At 33.7% G+C, this 23,203-nt stretch overlaps 1 protein-coding gene across 1 annotated transcript in view; it reads left to right on the plus strand.

Annotated features, from left to right (window-relative positions):
* The first annotated feature begins 3,721 nt into the window (after positions 1–3,721).
* Positions 3,722–23,203, plus strand: part of LOC139515061 (serine/threonine-protein phosphatase 6 regulatory ankyrin repeat subunit B-like) — a 64,645-nt gene continuing 45,163 nt past the window's right edge. Inside the window, exons 1-3 of the mRNA XM_071304621.1 lie at positions 3,722–3,773; positions 14,061–14,290; positions 19,935–20,057. Coding sequence (XP_071160722.1) covers positions 3,722–3,773; positions 14,061–14,290; positions 19,935–20,057 — 405 coding nt within the window. The remainder of the gene's footprint in view (positions 3,774–14,060; positions 14,291–19,934; positions 20,058–23,203) is intronic.

A 23,203-nucleotide genomic window follows, 5' to 3' on the forward strand; every position in this document is an offset into this window, starting at 1 on the left:
CATCAGTTGTTTACTGTACCTACTACAGGCTGTTCAACTTGTGGCGAGGGTTAACACTCTTTCCGACCAATCATGCAAGGGCTCCTTTTCTCCTTGGGCACTTGTCTGGAACTGAACCTGTTCATATTGGATATGATATCAGTAAAACTAGCAGTTTTGTTGTTTTCCAGCTGTGAGGTATTATACACAGAGCTGTTCCCTTTTTTATTCTTCTGTCCACTCAGCAATTTTAGCGTAACCAGAAAACTTGGTATAAAAGGCTTTCCAATTGCCTTTCCCACAATAACGGAGTGTTTTCGGAATTGAAGACAGAAATTGCCTTTTCTGAATCTTTTTGGTTTTCCTTGACTGATTCCTCGAATGTCTACTGTCGGTCTGATTCTGAATGCGACTCTCTAGCAGTAAGGCTTCTCCTAGAACTATGTTTACTATTTGCTGGAGAGGTCCTTGCACTTCTTATAGGTGATAAGGCTCTGTGTGATTGATCACTAAGGTAAGCAGGTGTTTACCTCCGCTTATTCCAGGTCTGGCAGTATGGTGAAGCGTCAGACGTGTCCGAATCAGCTGTATAATAACGACCTGAATCACGCCTACGCTGTTTCTGGTGATAATCACTAGCATACTCCTCTCGTCTTGCTGACGGTTGTTTGTTATGTTGTGGTGGTGGTCCTGATGATGGAGGTTGCTGCTGTTTCACGTGTAATGTGTGTGACTGTAGCTGATAGTTACTTGTGTCTGGAGGCCTTAAAAAGGTAGGCTGACCCATGACTGGGTACGTTACACTAGACATGTTTTTCTGGTTAAAGGACTGTGTTGGTCCTTGTGTTGGTCCTTGTGGTGGTGGTCCATCCCTAGGAGGTTGAAACCTAGAAGTTGTAGGCGTTTGGGTTTTTTGTACAAAATTTGGTGGTTGGTACACTGGTTGTTGATAAACAGGTTGTTGTTGGTTCGGCTGCTGTTGAGGAAAGGAAACCGCCGCAGTAGCTGGATTTTGTTGTTGTATAGGTTGTGCATAGTTGTTGACCCCAAGTTGAAGCTGGGCGAACCGTTGGTGCAAGTCTTTGTACTTGTTTTTGCAATTGCACACCTTTTTGAACTGGCAACAGCGGTTGTTGAACCTTGTTGACTCCTGGCTGTTGGTTGGTGGAACCAATCTGATGTTGTTTGGGTACCTTTTGATGACTCGGTACATTAGTCTGAGATTCTACCGTTGGTTGTTGAACCCTGTTGACACCGCGTTGTATGTTGTTAGTACTAAGTTGATATTGATTAGTTGAATGTATGGCTGTAGAACATTTTCCCTGTGTACTCGGTTGAAATTGATGGGATGTACTATCCTGTTGTTGACGGTTGTAACCTTGTTGAAGGAAGGATTCTGTATGCTGAGCATGAAAATGATCAGAAGGTTACCTTTCTGGTTGATACTTTCTGAAGTCGTGTTGTTGACTTACATGGTGAATTGTTTGTTGATGTTCCACTAATTTGTTGAATAATGACGGAGGGCTGTGAAAACCAGTTGTCTGGTGTTCATGCTTTTTGAATTCTAGTTGACGGTGGTCGTCGTCATGTTGAACAGACGGTGGGAACTGTTGAACACGTTCAACTGTTTGCGTGTCAGGTTTGTATATGTTGTTTTACAGGATTGTCACTAGTTAACGACCTGTGATATGACGGTGAAGCCTGTTAAAGATGGCTGACTACCTGTTGTTCTTGTTGACGGTATGCGTTGTCATGTTGAACACTTGGTGGAAAGTGGAGAACATGGTCAGTTGGCATTTCATCAGTCGTGACAGGTATATTATCTTGTCGATGGCTGTTGTTGGCCGGTTGAGGACTGTTGTTAACCTGTTGGTCTATCTGTTGAAAATTAGCCACAGGTGGTTCTAATTGATATTGAACTGTTAAATTTTGCCTGATGTCATGACTATGTGTACTCAGGTCCAGGACTTTTTGTCGCTGTAGGCTAGCAGCAAACTTTTATTGTTCATGTTGGCGTTGAACAATCATATTGGTCCGAGGGAAAGGTGTTAGACTATCCCTATCCGAAACATCGCTGAGATGTTCCACACCTTTCCTGTTTCTGACTCAAGGACTGATTGCATTGCAATAGGTGAGATTGTTTGTCTACAATCAGGCTGTTCAATCGATTTCAGGTGTGGTTTTGGTCTTATAGGAACCTGTGGGTGTGGTGTCCCTATTAGCATGGTGTTCTTCAATCCAATCGCTAACCACATTACCACAGTTGCACATCTCTGCAATCCTTTGCCTATTCTCCTCATGTTGATGAGCAGGAATAGGTATAAAATATGGTGAATCTCCATATGCTTCTGATATACCCTTGGCTGGGTCAGAACATTCTCTGAGCAACGGCGAGTCTCTTCTCTCATGTGTCTCCACACATAACGGGCTAAACATAGGCGTCGATTGCCTGTCCTTGTCTCCAAATGGAATACTGGGGTGCCTTGCACCAGTATTCTCCCTAGTTTCTCTAGATTCAAAGTCAATCCTACCCAGGAAAGCCTCAGTTACTATCAGATAGGGGATTTGCTCTAACACCTTCCTATTAATGTGGATTTCTTTGTTCTTGATATCCATAATCCTATTTCCTATGGTATCCCCGATGCCAGGCATACACTTCAGTACCACCTCAGTACAGGTGTTTATCTTTATAGTGTACCCTCTTGCTTTTTCCATTATGACTTTTTATATTATTTAAGGTAGATCCTCGGTATATGTTTCCCCGAGATAGAATTTTCTTATACTTTGCCAAAATGAGATTTTACTACGCTCTTTTCAAAAATATAGTAAAAAGAATGGGTCACCGTGCTATTTTTCAAGCTATGAGTCATTGAAAATTGCCTAAATTTCCTTAGAATGATCATGAAAAAAACACATTTTTGTGCATAAAAAGAAATCTATGAGATAGAATTTTGAAATAAATTGTGAGAAGATAGGTTTTATAATATGTCTTAAGAAAATGAAAAGAAAAAATAATGTCACCAAACTTGTTTTCTTGATAAAAGTAAAAATTAAAAAAAATCCCTATGAGTCCAGTATAAATATTTTAAGAGTTATCTCCCCTTAAATGGCTTAGATGAAAAAATGGATTCTTCAGCACAAATGTTTGGTACTTGTTTAGATATTTTGAATACTATTTTAAATGAGCAAGTTTTCTTCATATAAATAAACAGTCTAACAAATAAAGTGCACATCTGTCTACAAATTTACAGATTTGGGCAAATAATTATACTGATTGTGTACTGCGCTAGTGCAATCCAAGATGGCGGTTTACCATGAATCTACCTTAAGTTGTTTTATTTATTTTACTCTATTTCAATATCAATTACAAAGCAATAATAAATATTCAATGAAATTAAAGCAACAATAAATCTTTATTCAATATAAAAAAAGTCAATATAAACATGTATACACCGTTCTACAATATGCACAAAAACACCGTGTTTGTTTACATCCGTAATTAAGAATTCAACATGGCGCCAAAATCTCGCGGCAAAAAACCTCGCGTGACCTCGCTATCAAACTTTAGCAAACTTTGAAAAAGTTTTTCCGTTCCAAAAAACTAGTCAATTACGATGTAATTTCCCTTTCTTTCACCCAAAAAGTAAAACACGGGACCTGGTATGACTCTTCACTCTTCAGAACGAAATACCAATTCCAAAGGTTGACCGAAGGCACTAAAAATTTGGGAGTGATGCCCAAAATGGCGATCAATCCCCTGCAGGACCATAATTTTAAACCACCCACAACTACCAGTAAAGTGTTATTTGGCCTGTCTCACTGAGCTCCACGGTTACCCCAGGGGCTAATTCAAGCTATGCTTAGTGTTAGAGTGCCCTTACCTTCCTACAAGGTGTCGGTCCCAGCTAACCTCGTCAGGTCCCTGATATCAGGCGCATTGCTTTGCTAGTTCCGATGTAAGAGAGGAATGCACTCGAAGTAAAGACTGGAAGTGCCCAACTGTTACCCTTGCGTTATGTGTCCCTTCGGATCCCTCGGTGGTGTACCAGTACCTTTTGACAGGAAGGGGAAACCCCCTAGATCTACGGGGCAATTACACTACATTTATATGAAATCATACTGTAAAAAAAATTCTGCAATTTGAGTAGTCACATATCGGGGGCTGATGCAGGTCCGAGATAAGGGTCAGTATAATAATTAAAAAAAATGTACAGATATTGCCTGCGTATAATGTGGATTCATTTTTATTCGTGGTATACCAATTTTCGTGGGTTTCGTGGGACACAGCGAACCACGAATTTAAGAATTCAACGAAAAATAATCCCAAGAAATGTGTATGGAGTCGGATTTTTATTTCCGGTTATGTTATGCAGTTCTAGTATAGTTAGTGTTGACTAGGGACAAACATTGTAACATAAAACATGTTTTTTATTGAAAGAAGATACAAGTATTTTGATTAAATCTATAATAAATATATCGAAAATCAGTGATAATTTACTTTATAAAATTTATTAAAACTGTTCATGGAAAATAACTGCAAGTTGTTAATTACCGTGTCATAGTTTGGTTTACCACTGATTAAAAATCAATAGGATTAAGAACAGGGATATTGCCCGTAGGTAATATTGTTTATGACAGGAACATTTATTTTCACATCTTATACTTATATCGTAATAAGGGAATTGAGCTTTCAATCATAAAGTTTTGAATGCTTTATATGTATAGGATTCAAACAAGAATTTATAAATTGTAAAACAAACACATAATTAGTTGTCTCTGTCCATTATTGTAATCGAAGTTATCAATGAACACTTTACCCTAGAATGACCAAGCGAGGATTTTGACGATTCAAAACTTTTTCAATTAATTCCTTCTTTTTTTTGTTTTTTTTGTTATTATTGATCAAACCAAGGAGGTTATATGATATCCTAAATCAAAAAGAAATCCACGAATTACGTATCTAATTTGTTGTTGTTGTAATCAGCGATCCACGAATTTACGTATACCAAGAAACGTCTTTTTTCTCTATCCACGAAAATTGATACCCACGAAAATAAATGAATCCACAGTAGATCAGAATTAAAAAAAATGTATAGAAAAGTGTTTTTTTGTCGTCTTAGATGGAGCCTTCTTAACCCTTCAATCTTGAATCTATCACTGCACATTGGATGAATGTACATGAATTAATATATTCCTTAAAGACCAAACGAATAGAAGGTCGCCTGGTAACGCGCGATGCCTTGCGAGGGACGAAAATATACGAGCTATTTGAGCCAGAAAAGACAGTTGTCAAGAAATTTACAAGAATTTTTATTTAAATTGAATAATTTGGATTTTAAATTTTTGCATAGAGAGATATATTGTTCTGGTGGAATAAAGAAGGAGAGGGTGGTAGAAGGAAGATTACTACCCCTTTAATCCCCTCATTGAGACCTTATGACTAACTTAAATATTTATTGACGAAATCTGGTGAAACTACTAGTAAGAAAGAATAAAAGTATCCCTTAAGCTGCCTACAATCCTATAATAAAATTAACTAATTCCTGCACACCACTATATAATATAGATAAACCAACCAATAAGGTGCCGAATATACCGAAGCCAATGAAGGTCCGTTCGAAGAGCTCGAAAATATAATGAACTTTCTTGAAAAGCATCTGTATGTACCGAGCAGGCAATGAAATAGTAGCATAAAAATGGAATGCTCCTCAGACGTATCGTCCAATTATGTGTGACAATCATGTATTATATATAAATATATTGTATTTGAAAAACAAATCATAACTGATAAAATTCTTAAAAGTGTAAAAGATATAAGATATAATTGAAATTGACAAATTTTGGATTTGAAAATGATTTGCTCATAAAGAAAACACAAACTAATGTAGTGATAGACTTTACGTTTAAAATACCAAAAAGGCCCTCTCGATGAGCACAATAAATATAATGGAACCTTCCCGAGAAATTCCTGTATGTATCGAGCAGCCAATGAAATAAAAGCATACACAATAGAATGTTTCTCCGACGTATCGTCCGATTATGTTTGACAAGCATGCATTATATATATATATATATTATATCTTGAAAAAAAACCAGAACAAATATATCAATATACCGTGCCCCATTTTCTATTTCGGTCTCTTTTATATAACCTCTTTTGACAGAGCCGGGAACACAGTGTGGGAACGGAACTGTACGGTTTTCTAATATTTTGGTCATTCGGGAGACTGTCAAGCGGTGCTCCGACATTCGAAAAATAACAAGTTGCTTGATGGAAACTTTGACGAACTCTTATGTTCCTATATAACGTTTCTGCTTCAAGTTTTGATAGCTAAAACATTCTTTATGTAAATATGAACCAATAAAATAATAAGAAAGATATATGCATCGAAACGTTTTCCTTAGAATGGTGGAGCTCCGTGTAAAACAATCAAAATGGTCACACAACAGCGATCAAAAATGTCAAATAAACATCGAAAAATCAATGTTTGGTACCTGGATTTTCACATGTACCTTTTCTGATATATAGTCTTACCTGTCTGAAAGTTTCAAAGCCATTGTCCCAGTAGAAATCCAAATATATTCATTTTCTCCATGTCGGATATTTTTATTGACTGTACAATCGCTCGCAAGTTGACTGTAATATCACTCGGAGCCTTCCTGTACAATCACTCGGAGCTTTTCTTTTCATCGTTTGGCCAACTAGACTACTCCGAAAGGAGGGTAACCTACTTAACCTTCTTATGACTTCACGGTCCAGCTAGCAAGCAAGCTAGTCAATGCATTTTGCTGTAATAGTTTCTAGTGGCATATGACTAAATAATGCTAAACTTCTTCTGCCACATTCATGATAAGTTTATGTATTCCATGATACTTTTGACATCTAAATATTTATTAAAACTACTGCAATCCAATACAATATATGTCTGGTATGATTTTTCTCTTCTTTTTCTGATACGATTTTTGGTATTGTTATCGATTTTTGTTTTAACCTAAATTACACACTCAAAAGGGTTAATGATTTTTGAACGTTTTATTTGAATGGCTGCAGCCTGCATTAGCGGATCTGGTATGCGGGGAGAGGGAGTTTTTGGTGGTTGAAGCCTATTTTTTTCGATTTTTATGGTGTTCCGTGGTTTGGATCCCCCTTTGTAGAAAGGCGGGATCCGCACCTGGTCTGATATCGTCAATGATAGTATGATGATCCGATTATTCATCTGATTTTTATAGTTTGGTCTTGTGCTGTGATAGTTTTGGGGAGAAATGAGCGCACACAAACATTGTTACCCTTGCCAAATTCTTTATGTACCTGTTTTAAGTCAAGAGCTCGTAGTTCAGTGGTTGTCGTTGGTTCGTGTCTGTCATATATGTTTTTCGTAAATTGTTTTATTATGAATTAGGCCGTCAGTTAAATTCGAAAGGTATTGATTCTTATTTTTCTTTTCTGGACCTTTTATAGCCGACTATAATTGCTTAAATCCATTTATTTTTTAACTTTGACAATCATATCACATCTCCTTATTTTTATGTTGAAAATATAAATGTGGTTTGATAAAATGTTGTTTTCCCTAAATAAAAACAACTGTTTCGTTCGTTTGTCGGATGCTATAGTTGGGAATATTAAAAAGTTCCTGAATCGTGACATTGATATAAAAAAAAATGTTGAAGAATTTTGTGTTTTCTCTGTCTTTCAGATAACAAGTCCTCTCCCATCCTTGATAAAATTTAATTTTACTGGAGCTTTTTCTACCAGTAGCTACATGTATAGCTTGTAATAAACAGACATCTCATTTGTAATTATACCACATTTTCTATTTTAATATCATGTTTATTGACATAAACGTGTCTTTTCTTGGGTCAGTGGTTAGCTACCACAATTCCACATTCGAATTCCTTGGTATACCAAATTAAAAAGTGTTAGGTATGTGTAGATACACCATAAGAGAGGCTAAATTTCACGATAAAGCTTTGCTTTGAAATTTAGTTCATCCTATGGTGTATCTACACATATAGCCAATCACTTTTTTATTTGGTAAATGACATGTGTCAAAGTTCTCAACTGATATCACAGGAAAGAAAATGTGTTACAATGTAGTTTCTTGCTAAAAGTGTGAGGTATCTAACATATACCACATGACCATTTTCAATCTTCTGGTAAACCAATCAGAGGGTCGATATGGAACTGTGGTGTATGTGTCGATTCCCTCACACTTTTTCAAACAAACTATGGTACATATCAAGTTACAATATCCCGATCCTGTGCTGAAAAATTCTTTGTTGTATTGTTCAAATATGTATTTATTATTTTTCTAAAATTGCTGGTGAATAATATATTAAGTAAAATTCAAAATATGCCAATTAACTTTCCAGAGAATCTTTTCGGTATATATAAATATTTATTTTGTACGAGGATTATTTTCATTTTTATTTAAGATTAGATTCTTTACATATTTTGTACTGTCCTTTTCTTTTTGTCTTGTATACTTATTCAGTGGTTGTTTGTTTATGTGTTTCATATTTGTTTTTCGTTCATTTTTTGTACATAAATAAGCCGTTAGTTTTCCGAAGTCTTTTTCCATTGTTATTTCGGGACATTTTAAAGATGACTATGCGGTATGGGCTTTATTCATTGTTGACGACCGTACGGTGACCTATAATAGTTGGTAATTTCTGTGTCATTTTGGTCTCTTGTGGAAAGTTGTCTCTTTGGCAATCATACCACATCTTCTTTTTTATGTGTAGTGTACACGTTTTGTTTTTGTCTCTGATATAGTCACCTTAATAGGGTTCCTTGATAGAATCTTAATTGTCAAAATGACTGGTTTTGTGCTTATTTTCACTTCAAATATCATAGATGAACAAATAGGACAGCAATACACAACCAATACAATGCATATGCAATGTATTTAATAAATTTGGCCAAGCAATTCTACAGGAAAGCTCCAAGTGATTTACAGGAAGGCTCCGAGTGATATTACAGTCAACTTGCGAGCGATTGTACAGTCAATAAAAATATCCGACATGGAGAAAATGAATATATTTGGATTTCTACTGGGACAATGGCTTTGAAACTTTCAGACAGGTAAGACTATATATCAGAAAAGGTACATGTGAAAATCCAGGTAGCAAACAATGATTTTTAACCGGATTTTTGTGACAAAAATGTCGGTTATTGATTTGGGGATGTACGGCGGGCGGTCGGGCGGGCGGTCGGGCTGTCGGGCGGGCGGGCGGGCGGGCGGCAATCAAATGTTGTCCGTGCATTAACTTATGAACCGTTCAACCAAAGCTTTTAAAATTTTAATATGTTATTCCTGACAACTATACGAAGGTCAAGTTCAATAATGGCGATTTTGACTTTTACCGTTCAGGAGTTATGGTTCTTTAAAGATTGAAAAATGGAGTTGTCCGTGCATTTACGCATGAACTGTTATACCAAAGCTTCCCAAATTTTAATATGTTGTTACTAATGAAAGAATGGAGGTCAAGTTCAATAATGACGAATTTGACTTTTACCGTTCAGGAGTTATGGTTCTTGAAAGATTGAAAAATGGAGTTTCCAGTCGTGTCCGTGCATTTATGCATGAACTGTTCTACCAAAGCTTCCGAAATTTTATTATGCTGTTACTGATGACAAAATGGAGGTCAAGTTCAATAATGACGATTTTGACTTTTACCGTTCAGGAGTTATAGTTCTTGAAAGATTGAAAAATGGTTTTTCCCGTCGTGTCCGTGCATTTTCTCATGAACCATTCAACCAAAGCTTTTGAAATTTTAATATGTTGTTACTGATGACAAAATAGAGGTCAAGTTCAATAATGACGATTTTGACTTTTACCGTTCAGGAGTTATGGTTCTTGAAAGATCGTAAAATGGCGTTTCCATTCAGGTTGTTACATTTACTCATGAACCATTCAATCTAAGCTTTTCAAATTTTAATATGTTGATACTGATGACAAAATGGAGGTCAAATTTGATATTGACGATTTTCACTTTCACCATTCATCAGTAATGGTTCTTGTGATATTGCCAGGACACAAATAAATGTTAATAAATCCGGTTTGCTGTCGTTGTGACAGCCTCTTGTTCGATGTTTATTTGACATTTTTGATCGCTGTTGTGTGACAATTTTTATCGTTTTACACGGAGCTTCACCAATCTAAGGAAAACGTTTTGATGCATATATCTTTCTTATTATTTTATTGGTTCATATTTACATAAAGAATGTTTTAGCTATCAAAACTTGAAGCAGAAACGTTATATAGGAACATAAGAGTTCGTCAAAGTTTCCATCAAGCAACTTGTTATTTTTCGAATGTCGGAGCACCGCTTGACAGTCTCCCGAATGACCAAAATATTAGAAAACCGTACAGTTCCGTTCCCACACTGTGGGGAACAATTTGACCAAATCGAATCATTTGTGCAACAATATACCGATCGTCAAGGTCGTACGGAGCATCTTTTATGGTAACATGTGTTATTGACTTTTCTACATCTAAAAAGTTAACTGACCTATTCCTTAATGTTATACCATTTACTACCAACGTATCTTTGACTCTACGTCTTTAAGAGACACAATACATTTTTTTTCTGTAATTTGTATAGATCCAACATTGTTTATATGTATTTGTTTACTTATTTCCGTTAAAATTTCATCGTGTTTTATCCCTTTGAAACCTTTGGTGTAAAAATGTATGGATAATTGTCTGCTTACCCTCGACATTTTTCAGTGAGTTGAAATCAGGATGTCACAACAGGACACATAAACAATAAATTATATTATTTTTGGATCAACAAAAAGCGTTTGATAGGGTTGAATGGGAATGGATAGATTTTGTATTGGAGAAATTTGAATTTGGTGGGAAATTTAGAGCATGGATAAAGATGCTATTATACAATGCTACTACGTGTATCAAAACTAATGGGTTTGTATCAAGCTACTTTTCGATTACTCGCTCCGCTAGGCAAGGGTGTCCAATAGCGCCTCTCTTGTATATCATACAAGCTGAACCCATGGCATGTGCGATTAGGGGTGACATTAAAATAGAAGGATTAAAATTACCAGGAGGGGGAGGGAATTTTATAGAAACCAAATTATGAATGTTTGCAGATGACACCCAGATATTTAATAAAAATGAAAAATCTGTAGAAAATACTTTTAAAATTTTGTCCTTATACGAAAAAGCTTCGGGTTCTAAAATAAACTATGACAAAACAAAAGGCTTACTATTAGGGTCTTCTAAAAGAAAACGATTTAAATTTGATAAAATCAAAATGGATCACAGGTAATGTTAAAACATTAGGGGTGTGCCATGGTTATGAAATAGATGACGATGATATTTGGAGAAAAATAATAGAAAAAGTTAAAAATTGTATACATGTATGGAAAAAGTAGGAAGCTTACATTTAAAGGTAAAACACTTATAATAAAAAATATGATACTTTCTCTTTGTTCTTACGAGATCGAAATACAAGGAATTCCAGATAAATACACTAAAGAGCTAAATAATATGATTTGGAACTTTATGCGGGACGGAAAAGTGAACCATGTAGGTAGAAATGTCTGCTGTTTGGATGAAATAAAAGGGGGGTGGGAATGGTAAGTATAGATACGTTTATAAAAAGTAAACAAACAAAACTTGTATATCGTTTAATTCAAGAGCCATTGGAAAGCTGGAATGCGATCGGTAAGTATTGGCTTCGGAAATTTGACGAAAAATCTGATGATAAAATTGAGAATGGAAATGGGGAATGTGCCAAAGAGACAACAACCCGACCATAGAAAAAAAACAACAGCAGAAGGTCACCAACAGGTCTTCAATGTAGCGAGAAATTCCCGCACCCGGAGACGTCCTTCAGCTGGCCCCTAAACATATATATACTAGTTCAGTGATAATGAACGCCATACTAATTTCCAAATTGTACATAAGAAACTAAAATTAAAATAATACAAGATTAACAAAGGCCAGAGGCTCCTGACTTGGGACAGGCGCAAAAATGATGCCTTTTTTTTAATGTAAATGTTCAAGTTTAAATGGTTTAGATATAAACCAACTACCACAATTTTATCAGAAAATTATAGATACGTGGTCAGGATTCATTCAAAATGTTAATTCACCTCCATATAAAAGTGCTATTTTAAATACGAGAATATTTGGAAACTCTTCTATTCGTTTCAAAAATAAACCATTGTTTTACTCTTCTTTTTTAAAAAGCGGTATCACAACTATCCAGGACATTTGGAATTTAGAAACTACAGATTTCATTACCTGTAATGAAATTTATAGGAAGCTGATTGATCGGCGAAATTGTATTTCCAAATTTTCAAAAATAAAACAGGCAATTCCTAAAGATTTCGTGCAAATTTTGAAATCTTGCGGAAACCAGAATTATGAAAGTAAATTAAAGATATCAAATGACCTTGAGATCATTAACTTAAACAACCAAAAAATCAAACCATCAAAGTTAAAACTCAATTATATTCGTACGGTTTTAAATAAAGATGTATCTCCAAAATGTCAAATTAAGTGGGAGGAAATATTTGAAACAAATATACCTTGGGAAAATATGTGGTCGGGATTAAAATATTAGAAAATTGAAAATAAAGTAAAAGAATTCCAATGGAGATCCTTACACAATATTTTATATACTGAAGAAAGATTAAAAAAAAATGAAGATATTAAATGGAAAATGCCACATTTGTCAAAATGACAATGATATAGAAACTCTGCAACACTTATTTTTCAGTTGTAGTACATCACAGTTAATTTTAAAAACCTCCAAGACCATGACCATCATGCTTAAAATAGAACATAAGGGTTCACTATACAAGTTTATGAAAAAATTGTAAAAAGAATATCAAATGGTCACAACTTGAAAACTATTTCAAATAATGATTAGGGGTCTTGTAACTATTGTAAGACTACAATGGGATGACTGGTTTTAATTTAGCTATTAGAAGATTTATATATCATGTTTAGGGTTTGTTTTATAAAAAGTAAAAAGTATATCTGCTCTATGTTGATACATTATCAATTAGAAAAATAGAACTATACTTTATTTGTGTTGGAAGGTTAAATTTCGAGTTATTGTACCATGCTTGGCATCCGGACTGGATGGCGTATGCCAAACAGTGTCCGTGCAAAGTAATGTCCCGTTCGATCAAAGCTTGTCAAATTTTAGTATGTTGTTACTGATGACAAATAGAGGTCACGTTTAATATTATATATTGACGATTCTAACTTTCACCGTTAAGGAATTATGGCTCTTGGAAGATTGAAAAATGGTCTTTCCAGTTGTGTCGAAACTTTTTGTTACTGTTGACTAAAAGGGGTCAAGTTTAATATTGACGATTTTCACTTATACCGTTCAGGAGTTATGGTCCTTTTGATATTGAAAAATGCCAGATTTCAATTTAGCCGCTCTGACAGCCTAGTGTGTGTGTGTGTGAGAGAGAGAGAGAGAGAGAGAGAGAGAGAGAGAGAGAGAGAGAGAGAGAGAGAGAGAGAGAGAGAGAGAGAGAGAGAGAGAGAGAGAGAGAGAGAGAGAGAGAGAGAGAGAGAGAGAGAGAGAGAGAGAGAGAGAGAGAGAGAGAGAGAGAGAGAGAGAGAGAGAGAGACTATAATTCGTTTGTTGATGTGGTACATATTTGTTTTCGCTCATTTTTGTACATTAATTAGGCCGTTAGTTTTCTCGTATGAATTGTTTTAAACTTTTCATTTCGGGGTCTTTTTTAGCTGCCTATGCGGTATGGACTTTGCTTATTATTGAAGGCCGTACGGTGACCTATAGTTGGACATTTCTGTGTCATTTGGTCTCTTATAGACAGTTGTCTCTTTGGCAATTATACAACATCTTATATATTTGTAAGCAACTGTTACCCTGGAGCATTGAGTAAACAGTACCACATTAAAACAATACAACTGTACCAATCAAATTTCTCAAAATCTTTGATATAGCTCTTCCAGAATTTAATTAAAGGAATTTACTTATAATTCTTCGGTTAGAATATTCTAGTTGTATGGTAATTATGTTTCCTTAAAATACGGTTTTTTTTTGTTTTTTTTTAATTTATTTTCCAGATGCTCCGGATTCTAAGAGGTTTGATGTGACTTTGATGATAACATTACTGATGCATTTGACTCCAATGACCCCTCCTCTTTGTGGATTTGACTGTTTACCTTCTGCAATGGAAACCACACCAGCTGCAGATTTAGCAAGAATAAAACACTATGGGAATTACCTGGCTCATCTGCAGGATGACAAGATAGACACTTCTGTCTTTATTACAGCATGGAGTGATACAACTAGTGTATGTATATATCAATTTCATTTAGCTGAATATAAGTCACCTGGTAGAAAACATTGGGAAATTAAAACTTGACATTTAATTAATTTTAACATGCCAGTTCTGATGGATGGTTATAAGACTTCTTATAAGCACATGTTTCCAAAGAAGACTCACATTTCTATACCTGAAAGTTATGTTAATGTACAGATATATGGATACATTTCTTTAGGAGACAAGTGCCTGTGTGGATGATGAATAAATGAAAGGGAATTCAACATCACCGCAAACACTATTTTATTGTAGTGATATACCATATGCATAGTAATCATTTGTTTCAGTATACTCGTTTGTATAGCATTCTATTCTAATGGTAGTGCTGGTCAAGTGCATAGTGGACACTCTTCTATAATAATTCCTTTTTCTAAAGGATTGCATTTGAGTAGGCATTCATATTTCCCAACGTTGGCTGCGATATTCTTCCACATGCGTTAACACATATTTTCGGTATTCTTGATTTTTAATTGATATATTTCTCACGACAATTTTTTTTCATATCATTTATCTATGTTCTTTAGAATGTAAAAGATAATTTTCGAGCTATCTTTTGACTTTAACCATTTGGCATAGTGCCAGACATATGTTTCTTCTTCCCAAGACTCTCACGTCGTTTTTTGAAAATCCCAAGGCTTTGACATCTCCCTTTTTAACCAACCTGGTCCAAAGAGTCAATGTGTGCTTATCTTTTTACATAGTATTGATCGTCTGTTGTCATCTGTCACCGTCGTTTGTGGTCGACTTTGTCCCTTAACATTTAAAAAAAAATATATTTGCCAAATTAGATAAACCACAATCATCATTTAGGTATCTAGTCATCGAAATGTGTCTTAACACTGCCGTTTAAAAAATATGGCTGACATGGCTAAACATAAAGCATCCCGTTTAAGTTTTGTCTGTTATCTTGAAAACTGCTATACAGAAAAAAAAATTACTGATATATCTGTTTTATTTTCTTCAAAACTCTGCACGAGGCTCTTGGTCACAAAATATTTACTCAGTACTCGGGAATGCAAATTATTTTATTGAAACACCACTTCCAGTATTTTGATTGGTTGATTTCTGAGAAGGTTCTTCATGTTCGAATAGTTGAATATGACCACAAGACCTGGAGTGTGGGCAGAGTATGTGTCTCCTGCTATGCATGCATCAACCTTTATCAGATTCTTTCAAAATGTCTCAATAAGAAATAGGACAGCATTGGTTAATTTACAAGTCTGAAGATAGTTTTCGGTTCTTAAGATATAAGAATGCATAAACATCGTTACACGTCTTTCATAGGTTGAGACTAAGAAACATCATATTATATCTTGAGTTGACCGTGAAACCTGTGCTATATCATTTCAGTAGTTCTTCTTCATAACCATGCTAGAACAAGTATTGTGTCATGAACATAATACAATGAACATAAACAATTACATATCCCTTTGTGGTATCAAAACTTGTGGTATAATTTCAGAGAAATTCATACACTTAATCACAATTTATTGTCAAGAAACTACAAACTTATAAAAAAGGAAGATGTGGTATGATTGCCAATGAGACAACTATCCACAAAAGACCAAAACTACACAGACATTAACAATTATAGGTCACCCAACGGCCTTCAACAATGAGCAAAGCCCATACCACATAGTCAGCTATAATAGGCCCCAATAAGACAATGTAAAACAATTCAAACGAGAAAACTAACGTTCTTATTTATGTAAAAAAACAAATATGTAACATATAAACAAACGACAACCACTGAATTACAGGCTGTTGACTTGGGACAGGCACATACATAAATAATGTGGCGGGGTTAAACATGTTAGCGGGATCCCAACCCTCCCCTAACCTGGGACAGTGGTATAACAGTACAACATAAGAACGAACTATAAAAATCAGTTGAAAAAGGCTTAACTCATCAGATGGACAAAAATACAAGTGGACGTAGCCGGATACTTATACATCCCGACACATAAAGACACAATGAACAGATCTTAGAGTACTCGCAGTTATCTGACAGCTAGTTCAAAGCCACTAACAACTAATAAAAAAATCATGCATCTAAGACTAAACTATCAATCCGTACACATCCAACATCCAATGGATTTAGTGTAAAGACGTCATAAACAGCCAGAGAAAAACATGAATTGCTTATTTGGGCCCTTATTCCTTGACTTTTGGGACCATAACCACTAAAATCATTCCCAACCTTCCTTTTGTGGTTATAATCCTTGTGATTAAGTTTCAGAAGTTGCCATACCACAAAGGGAGGATTAGGATTGACTTTGGGGTTATGGCTCAAACCATTTAGGAATTAAAGGCAAAAAGGGGGGGAAACAAGGGGTTTGTTTTGAAGGACAAATAAAACAATTTAAAACAGTGTTAGGGAAGTAATCCAAATCGATTAAAGGACAATGTTTTATTACCTCCCTTAAATTGCTTGTAAATTATGTATTTTAAAACTTTTATGATGTATTGAAATGAGTAATTATGGTTGCAAACAGGTCCGTGTAACACTTATCAATTCAAAGTTTTAAAAAGTTTTCAAATTTTAGAAGTTTTTGGAATTTCGATCAAAGTTTAAAAAATCAAAATTCCAAATTGTGTAAAAGTTTTGAAATTTTGAAATTTTTACCAATAATTAAAATATTTAAATTCTAAATATCGTTTATAAATTTGATAGTTTAGAAATTTGATCAAACTTTTAAAATACTAAACCTAACATGTAATTTTGATTATTTCACTTTTTGGAAGTTTGATTTTTTAGATTTTTGATTAAGATATCAAAAATAGAAAAGGGGCGAAAAGAGGGGTACCTGTAAACACGGCTTTGATTATAATCATTCTTAGTAAAAAAATAAATAGCACGAAATATATCAAATCATTTTTATTTACAAAATAAATAATTAAAAGAAGAGGTCGGTTTTTTTTTAAACATATTAGACATCACATGGGATAACAGTATCCTGAAATTTAAAGGTTGTGCATCTATTAAAAAAATTCATTTAAACCGGCATCAAATAAGTTGATTTAATTCTCTTATATAAGGTTAGCGTTTGAGATAAATAATACAGTTATTTGGTGTCCCCAGTGCCCAACATTTAGTTGTAACAGTGAAAACTGACCAACTCACAGTAGGCCAAATACATGTAGTATTATTCGCCTTTTTGACGTTCCTGATGAAGGTAGATCCAGAAAAAAGCGAATCGATCGCATGCAACTTTAAACGATTTGTTTTCTTTTTTATTGATTGCATGACGATAATATATTGTCTTTTATGACTGATTTCAGTTCCAAGTTATTATACGGAAGGAATACTAAATTTATGGTTTCGCAATGAACGTTGTCCTAGAAAAAAAAATGTACTGGTCCAGTGATGGTTCAGTGATGGTTCAGTAATAATAGACGTCATATTAAACTCCGAAATGAAACTATGAACTAAAATTAAAATCATACAAGACTAAAAAGGCCAGAGGTTCCTGAATTGTGATAGGCGCACAAATGCGGCGGGGTTAAACATGTGTCGTGAGATCACCCCTCCCCCCCCCCCCCCAGTTACCTCCAGCCAATGTAGAATAAACAAACACACAGCAATACGCACAGTAAAACGCAATTTAAAAGAAATCCAAGTCCTATGTCAGAATAGGAAACAAAAGAAACAAATCAAATAATAAATTAACAAAGGACTACTTTATATAGGGCAGTTACTGACATATGCCAGCTCCAGACCTCAATTTAACTGATTGAAAGATTATGTCTTCAGCATATGAATAACAAGCACAATCCTTCCCTTTTGTATTTATTGCTAATTTGGCCGGTCCTGAACATTTATGAAATACTTGTCACTGCCAACCAAAAATCGATAATTTTAAATACGTTGTTTACATACAAATTTCAAAGAAACTTAGGATTCAACTCCCTCTGGCAAAGTAGCTCTAATAGATGGATTTTGATATGTTTAACTTCACTTTGACCAAACAGGTCTTCAATTGTTTCGGTTATTATATTTACTTGACTTTCAAATATTCAGTTTTCAGCGTTTCTTAAGTGAATGCTTTACTTAAAATTCAGCGTTTTACATTGTTCTAGTTTCGAGAGCAACATTGGTGTATGGCCAAAAATGGAAACACCCATTATGCAGCTAACAGCGTGAGACTCTCTTTACACGCCCTTTTCGGACTGGACGTACCTGTGTTCTTTAACTTTGCTCTCTAAGTTGATTGATTGGCGTACGATAACTTAAAAATGCACAATTCACAAATACGGAACAATGTCAGTGATATTAAATGAAAAGAGCTTCGGTCGTAACTTTTAACGTTTTGTTTTCATTTTTTATCGATTCCATGCCGATCATATATCGCCTTGTATCAATGTTTTCAGTTCTAAGTATTGGTACGGTAGGAATACTGAATTCATGGTGTCACAATGAACGTTGTGCTTGTCTGGAATGTGGGAGTTTTTTATATCTGTTTTTTTTTGCATGATATTAAGTGTAAGATCAGAACGCTCAAAGCTGAATATTTAAGGCCAACAATTTATAAAGAACAAAAATAGTTGATTAAAATGTTAAATATGATTGTTCAAAATGTACATGGAATGATATATCTTGAAAATGAAATTAGTTCATTTTCTATTGAAGGACAAATTATTTTAATAGGGGATTTTAATTCTAGAACTGCAATGAAAGCAGACTACATAGAAAATGACTCAGATGAAATAAATAATTTTGATGGTATTGACCTTCTTCCAGAGAGCTATATAACTGATATTGAAATCAGAAGAGTAAACCAAGATAGCACTTTGAATACATTGGGGAATAAATTACTTGAATTATGTTCGTCCTCAAGGCTACGTATACTCAATGGTCGTTTTTTGGGAGATTCCCTGGGATATTTTACTTATATGTGTAATACTGGGTTCAGTACAGTTGATTATGTTATTGCAAGTGAGAGTCTCCTGCCTGAGGTAAAATACTTTAAAACAAATGACTTTACATATTTATCAGATCATGTTCAAATAAACTTATATATGAATTGTTCTATCATATCAGATACATGTATGAAGAAATGTTTAGATGAAAAGAGATGGCATTTGATAAAATCATACAAATGGACAGAATTGTCATCTTCAAAATTAATTGATGTTCTATCAACAGAAAATGTTAAAAAGGAAATTTTAGATTTAGAGATGCAATATTTTGATAGAAATAAACTAGGCGTTGGTGGTGCAACTGAAAAACGTACCAAAATTATACAAACTATTGCAGAAAATACATGTAAAGTCATATCTAAACCAACAAAAAAAAATTAAACAAGTATGGTCAGATAATGTAGTATATGCAACAAAAAGACAAATAAACTTTTTAGGAAATAAAATCAAGAATAACTTAAATGACAAAAGTTTAAAACCTAAATATTTTGAATTATGTAAAAAACTAAAAAAAATGATTAAACAGAAAAAAATTGAATATCACCAAAAACTTTATAAATCACTTTCAGATAATTTTAAAAATAATCCAAAAGAATACTGGAATATTCTAAAGGCAATAAAAAAGAAACCAAATATTGAAGAAGATATTCCTGAAATTTTAATGAATGAAAATAAAATCATAAAACATTTTCAGGATCAGGGTACACCAGCCTCATATGATAAATCCTTTGTAAATAAACTGGAACGTGAACTAAACATTCTAGAAGATAATATTGAATTGAATATGGAAACTGATGCACCAATTACATTTGCTGAGGTAAAATTGGTCATTTCAAACCTTAAAGTAAACAAATCAGCAGGCCCAGATAGAATTGTGAATGAAATACTCAAACACTCACAACCTGTGATAATTAATTCTATTGTAAAAGTTTTTAATTTGATTTTAAAGACAGGTAATTATCCAGATTCTTGGAAATTATCTTTCATGATCCCTTTACATAAAAAAGGTGACAAGTTAGACCCTAATAATTATAGAGGAATTTCTCTTATAAGTAATCTACCAAAATTTTTTAATGCCATATTGAATAATAGACTAATCAAGATTGTTGACAAACAATTAAGTGATTGTCAGTTTGGTTTTAGAGAAAATCACAGATCAGCTGATAGCATCTTTTTATTAAAGTCCTTGATAAATAAATATTTACATAAAGAGAAAAAAAAGATTTATGCCTGCTTCATAGATCTGAAAAAGGCTTTTGATTCAGTATGGAGAACTGCTTTACTTTATAAATTATGTAAAATGGGAGTTGGCAGGTCTTTTTATAGAGTTTTAAAACAACAATACTTAAATACTAAATCATCTTTAAAATATAAAGATTATGTATCAGAATATTTTAATATTGCTAAAGGGGTTAAACAAGGAGACACACTAAGCCCCACTTTATTTAATGTCTTTATAAATGATATTGTAAAAAATTTTGAGGGAAATGATTCAAGTCCCCTTAGCTTATAAATAGTAAGGTGGGATGCCTCCTTTTTGCAGATGATCTTTTAATCCTGTCAGAATCAAAAGAGGGTCTTGAAAACAGTTTAAATAATGTTAAATTATATTGTAACAAATGACAACTCTCTTTGAATACAAACAAAACTAAATCCATGATTTTTAGTCAGTCAAAACATAATAGTGAAACATCACATATTTACTATGAGAATAAAGCCATAAGGAGTGTAACAGAATATTCATTTTTGGGAATGTTGATAAAATGTAATGGAAATTTATCACAAAGTACTTTAGAGTTGACAAAAAAAGGCAAAAAAAGTATTTTTTGCAATAAAATCCTATACTAAATCATTGAATAATCTACCTATAAAAGTAGCAAATAATCTTTTTGATTCTTTAGTAAAACCAATTATGACCTATAATTCAGAAGTAACATATTTGGATACATATATTTCTTTTCATCGAGCCAATAACAGGGGCCGGTTTCACGAAGCTATCCTAAGACATGTCATAAGACATATGTAGTTGAAATGAACTTTATGAAGATTTCAATTAAACAATTAATTAAAATTTAGAAATAATCATAAATAACTAAGGATATTTGAAAACTTCCCAACTGGAAACTTTCCAAAGTTTCAAGAAACTCACAAGAATTCTGGTGAGTTGCAAACATAATAAGCACCTTTATCATATATTCTATGAATGAATTTCAATAAAATAAAAAAGGGTGTAGTATTATTACCAAGAAAATTATCATGAAAAAAACTGAACAAAATAATACATAGTTATCTAACACGTGATACAAAGCTTCAAGAAACACCATTGAGTAATATGGGAGGAGGTTTCAGTACAGACAACTATAGAAATATTGAAAAAAAACCAATGGTCTAATCTATAAAAAAAAAACAGGAACGAGAAACACGTATAATTTTATGAACAGCCACATCAATAAATGACAACTACTGAACATCAGGTTCCTGACTTACAAATGCAGTGGGTTTAAAGGTTTAAAAGGTACCAACCTTCACCCTTACCTGAAACAATAGTGTAACATCACAACATAGAAAGACACACTATAAGATATCAAATATTGTAAATAAGTTTTTGTTGCTATATAGATATAGGAAGATGTGATATGAGTTCCAATGAGACAACTCTCCATCCCAATTAACAATTTATAAAACTAAACCATTATAGGTCAATGTACGGCCTTCAACACGGAGCCTATAGAATACATATGGTTTTTGCTATAAAGTATTCATTCATTCATTCATTCATTCATTCATTCATTCATTCATTCAATTGAAATGGCATGAATTAAATTTAGCTACCTGTAAAATACCTAATATGTGTTTAATTAGTATGATTGTTTTGATAAGCATGCACTTTTGTTGTGATAACTACTTGCACCTATTCCTCGAACGCCAACATTATTTCACAGGTAAATTATTGGTAGATCAAAGGATGTTGGCATTCAAGGAATAAACCCTTAGGACATGTCTTATGATCCTCTTATGACTATCCTAGGACATATCTCAGACCTCGTCTCGAAGCTGTCTTAGGATCATCTTAGCTAAGACATCCTAAACCTGTCGCAAGTTCTTTAAATTTTCAAATAAAAATATGATCTACGGAAAAAAATCATGTAAATGTAGTATATCTTACCATGAATTATTCTAAACGTATTGATTAATATAATGACATAATTTGCAAAATAAATATAAAAAAATAAAAGTAATTTATATATAAATTATCTTTAAACAATACATCAATATAAATATGAAATTTTCAATTCAAAATTAAGAAAAAAGAAAATAAAATTATTACATTGTTTTGGTACAAGTGAGTTGAATTCAATTTCGACTTTATTGGTTATAAAAGGTTAAGAGATAAAATCGTGCAATTTTTATAGAAATACATCGAATTTTCATTGTTGATAAATCCTGATAATCCGTCAATGTATATATGTTTTAAGCAGGAACAGGAGAATAGATAATTAGATAATTATAAGATATTTTTTTTCAAAATTGATATAAAAAATGAGTGTAATTTATATACATAAACGTATTACTATCCTAAGACCATCATAAGACACCTCTCGCGTTGTCCTAACTTTATGACCAACTTTAAGAGATGTCCTAATTTAGGACCGCTTTGTGAAACCCACTTAGGACTAAGATATGTCGTAAGACCATCCTAAGACATGTCTTAGTCCTAAGACAGCTTCGTGAAACTGGGCCCAGAGCCTTATCTTCAGGAAAAGAAATTAATCAACTTGATTTTAAGGACAAAACCCCCATTGAAAATATGCATCTTAATTTTTGTAAATCTACTCTAGGAATAAGAAAAAATGCATCCAATTTAGGAGCAAGAGCTGGATTAGGGAGATTGCCTATCGAATGTTTTATTAAAACACAAACCCTTTTATATTTAGCTAGACTATATAATAATAATATTAATCC

This window comes from Mytilus edulis, chromosome 3, assembly GCF_963676685.1.
Source record: "Mytilus edulis chromosome 3, xbMytEdul2.2, whole genome shotgun sequence".
Lineage (NCBI taxonomy): Eukaryota > Metazoa > Mollusca > Bivalvia > Mytilida > Mytilidae > Mytilus > Mytilus edulis.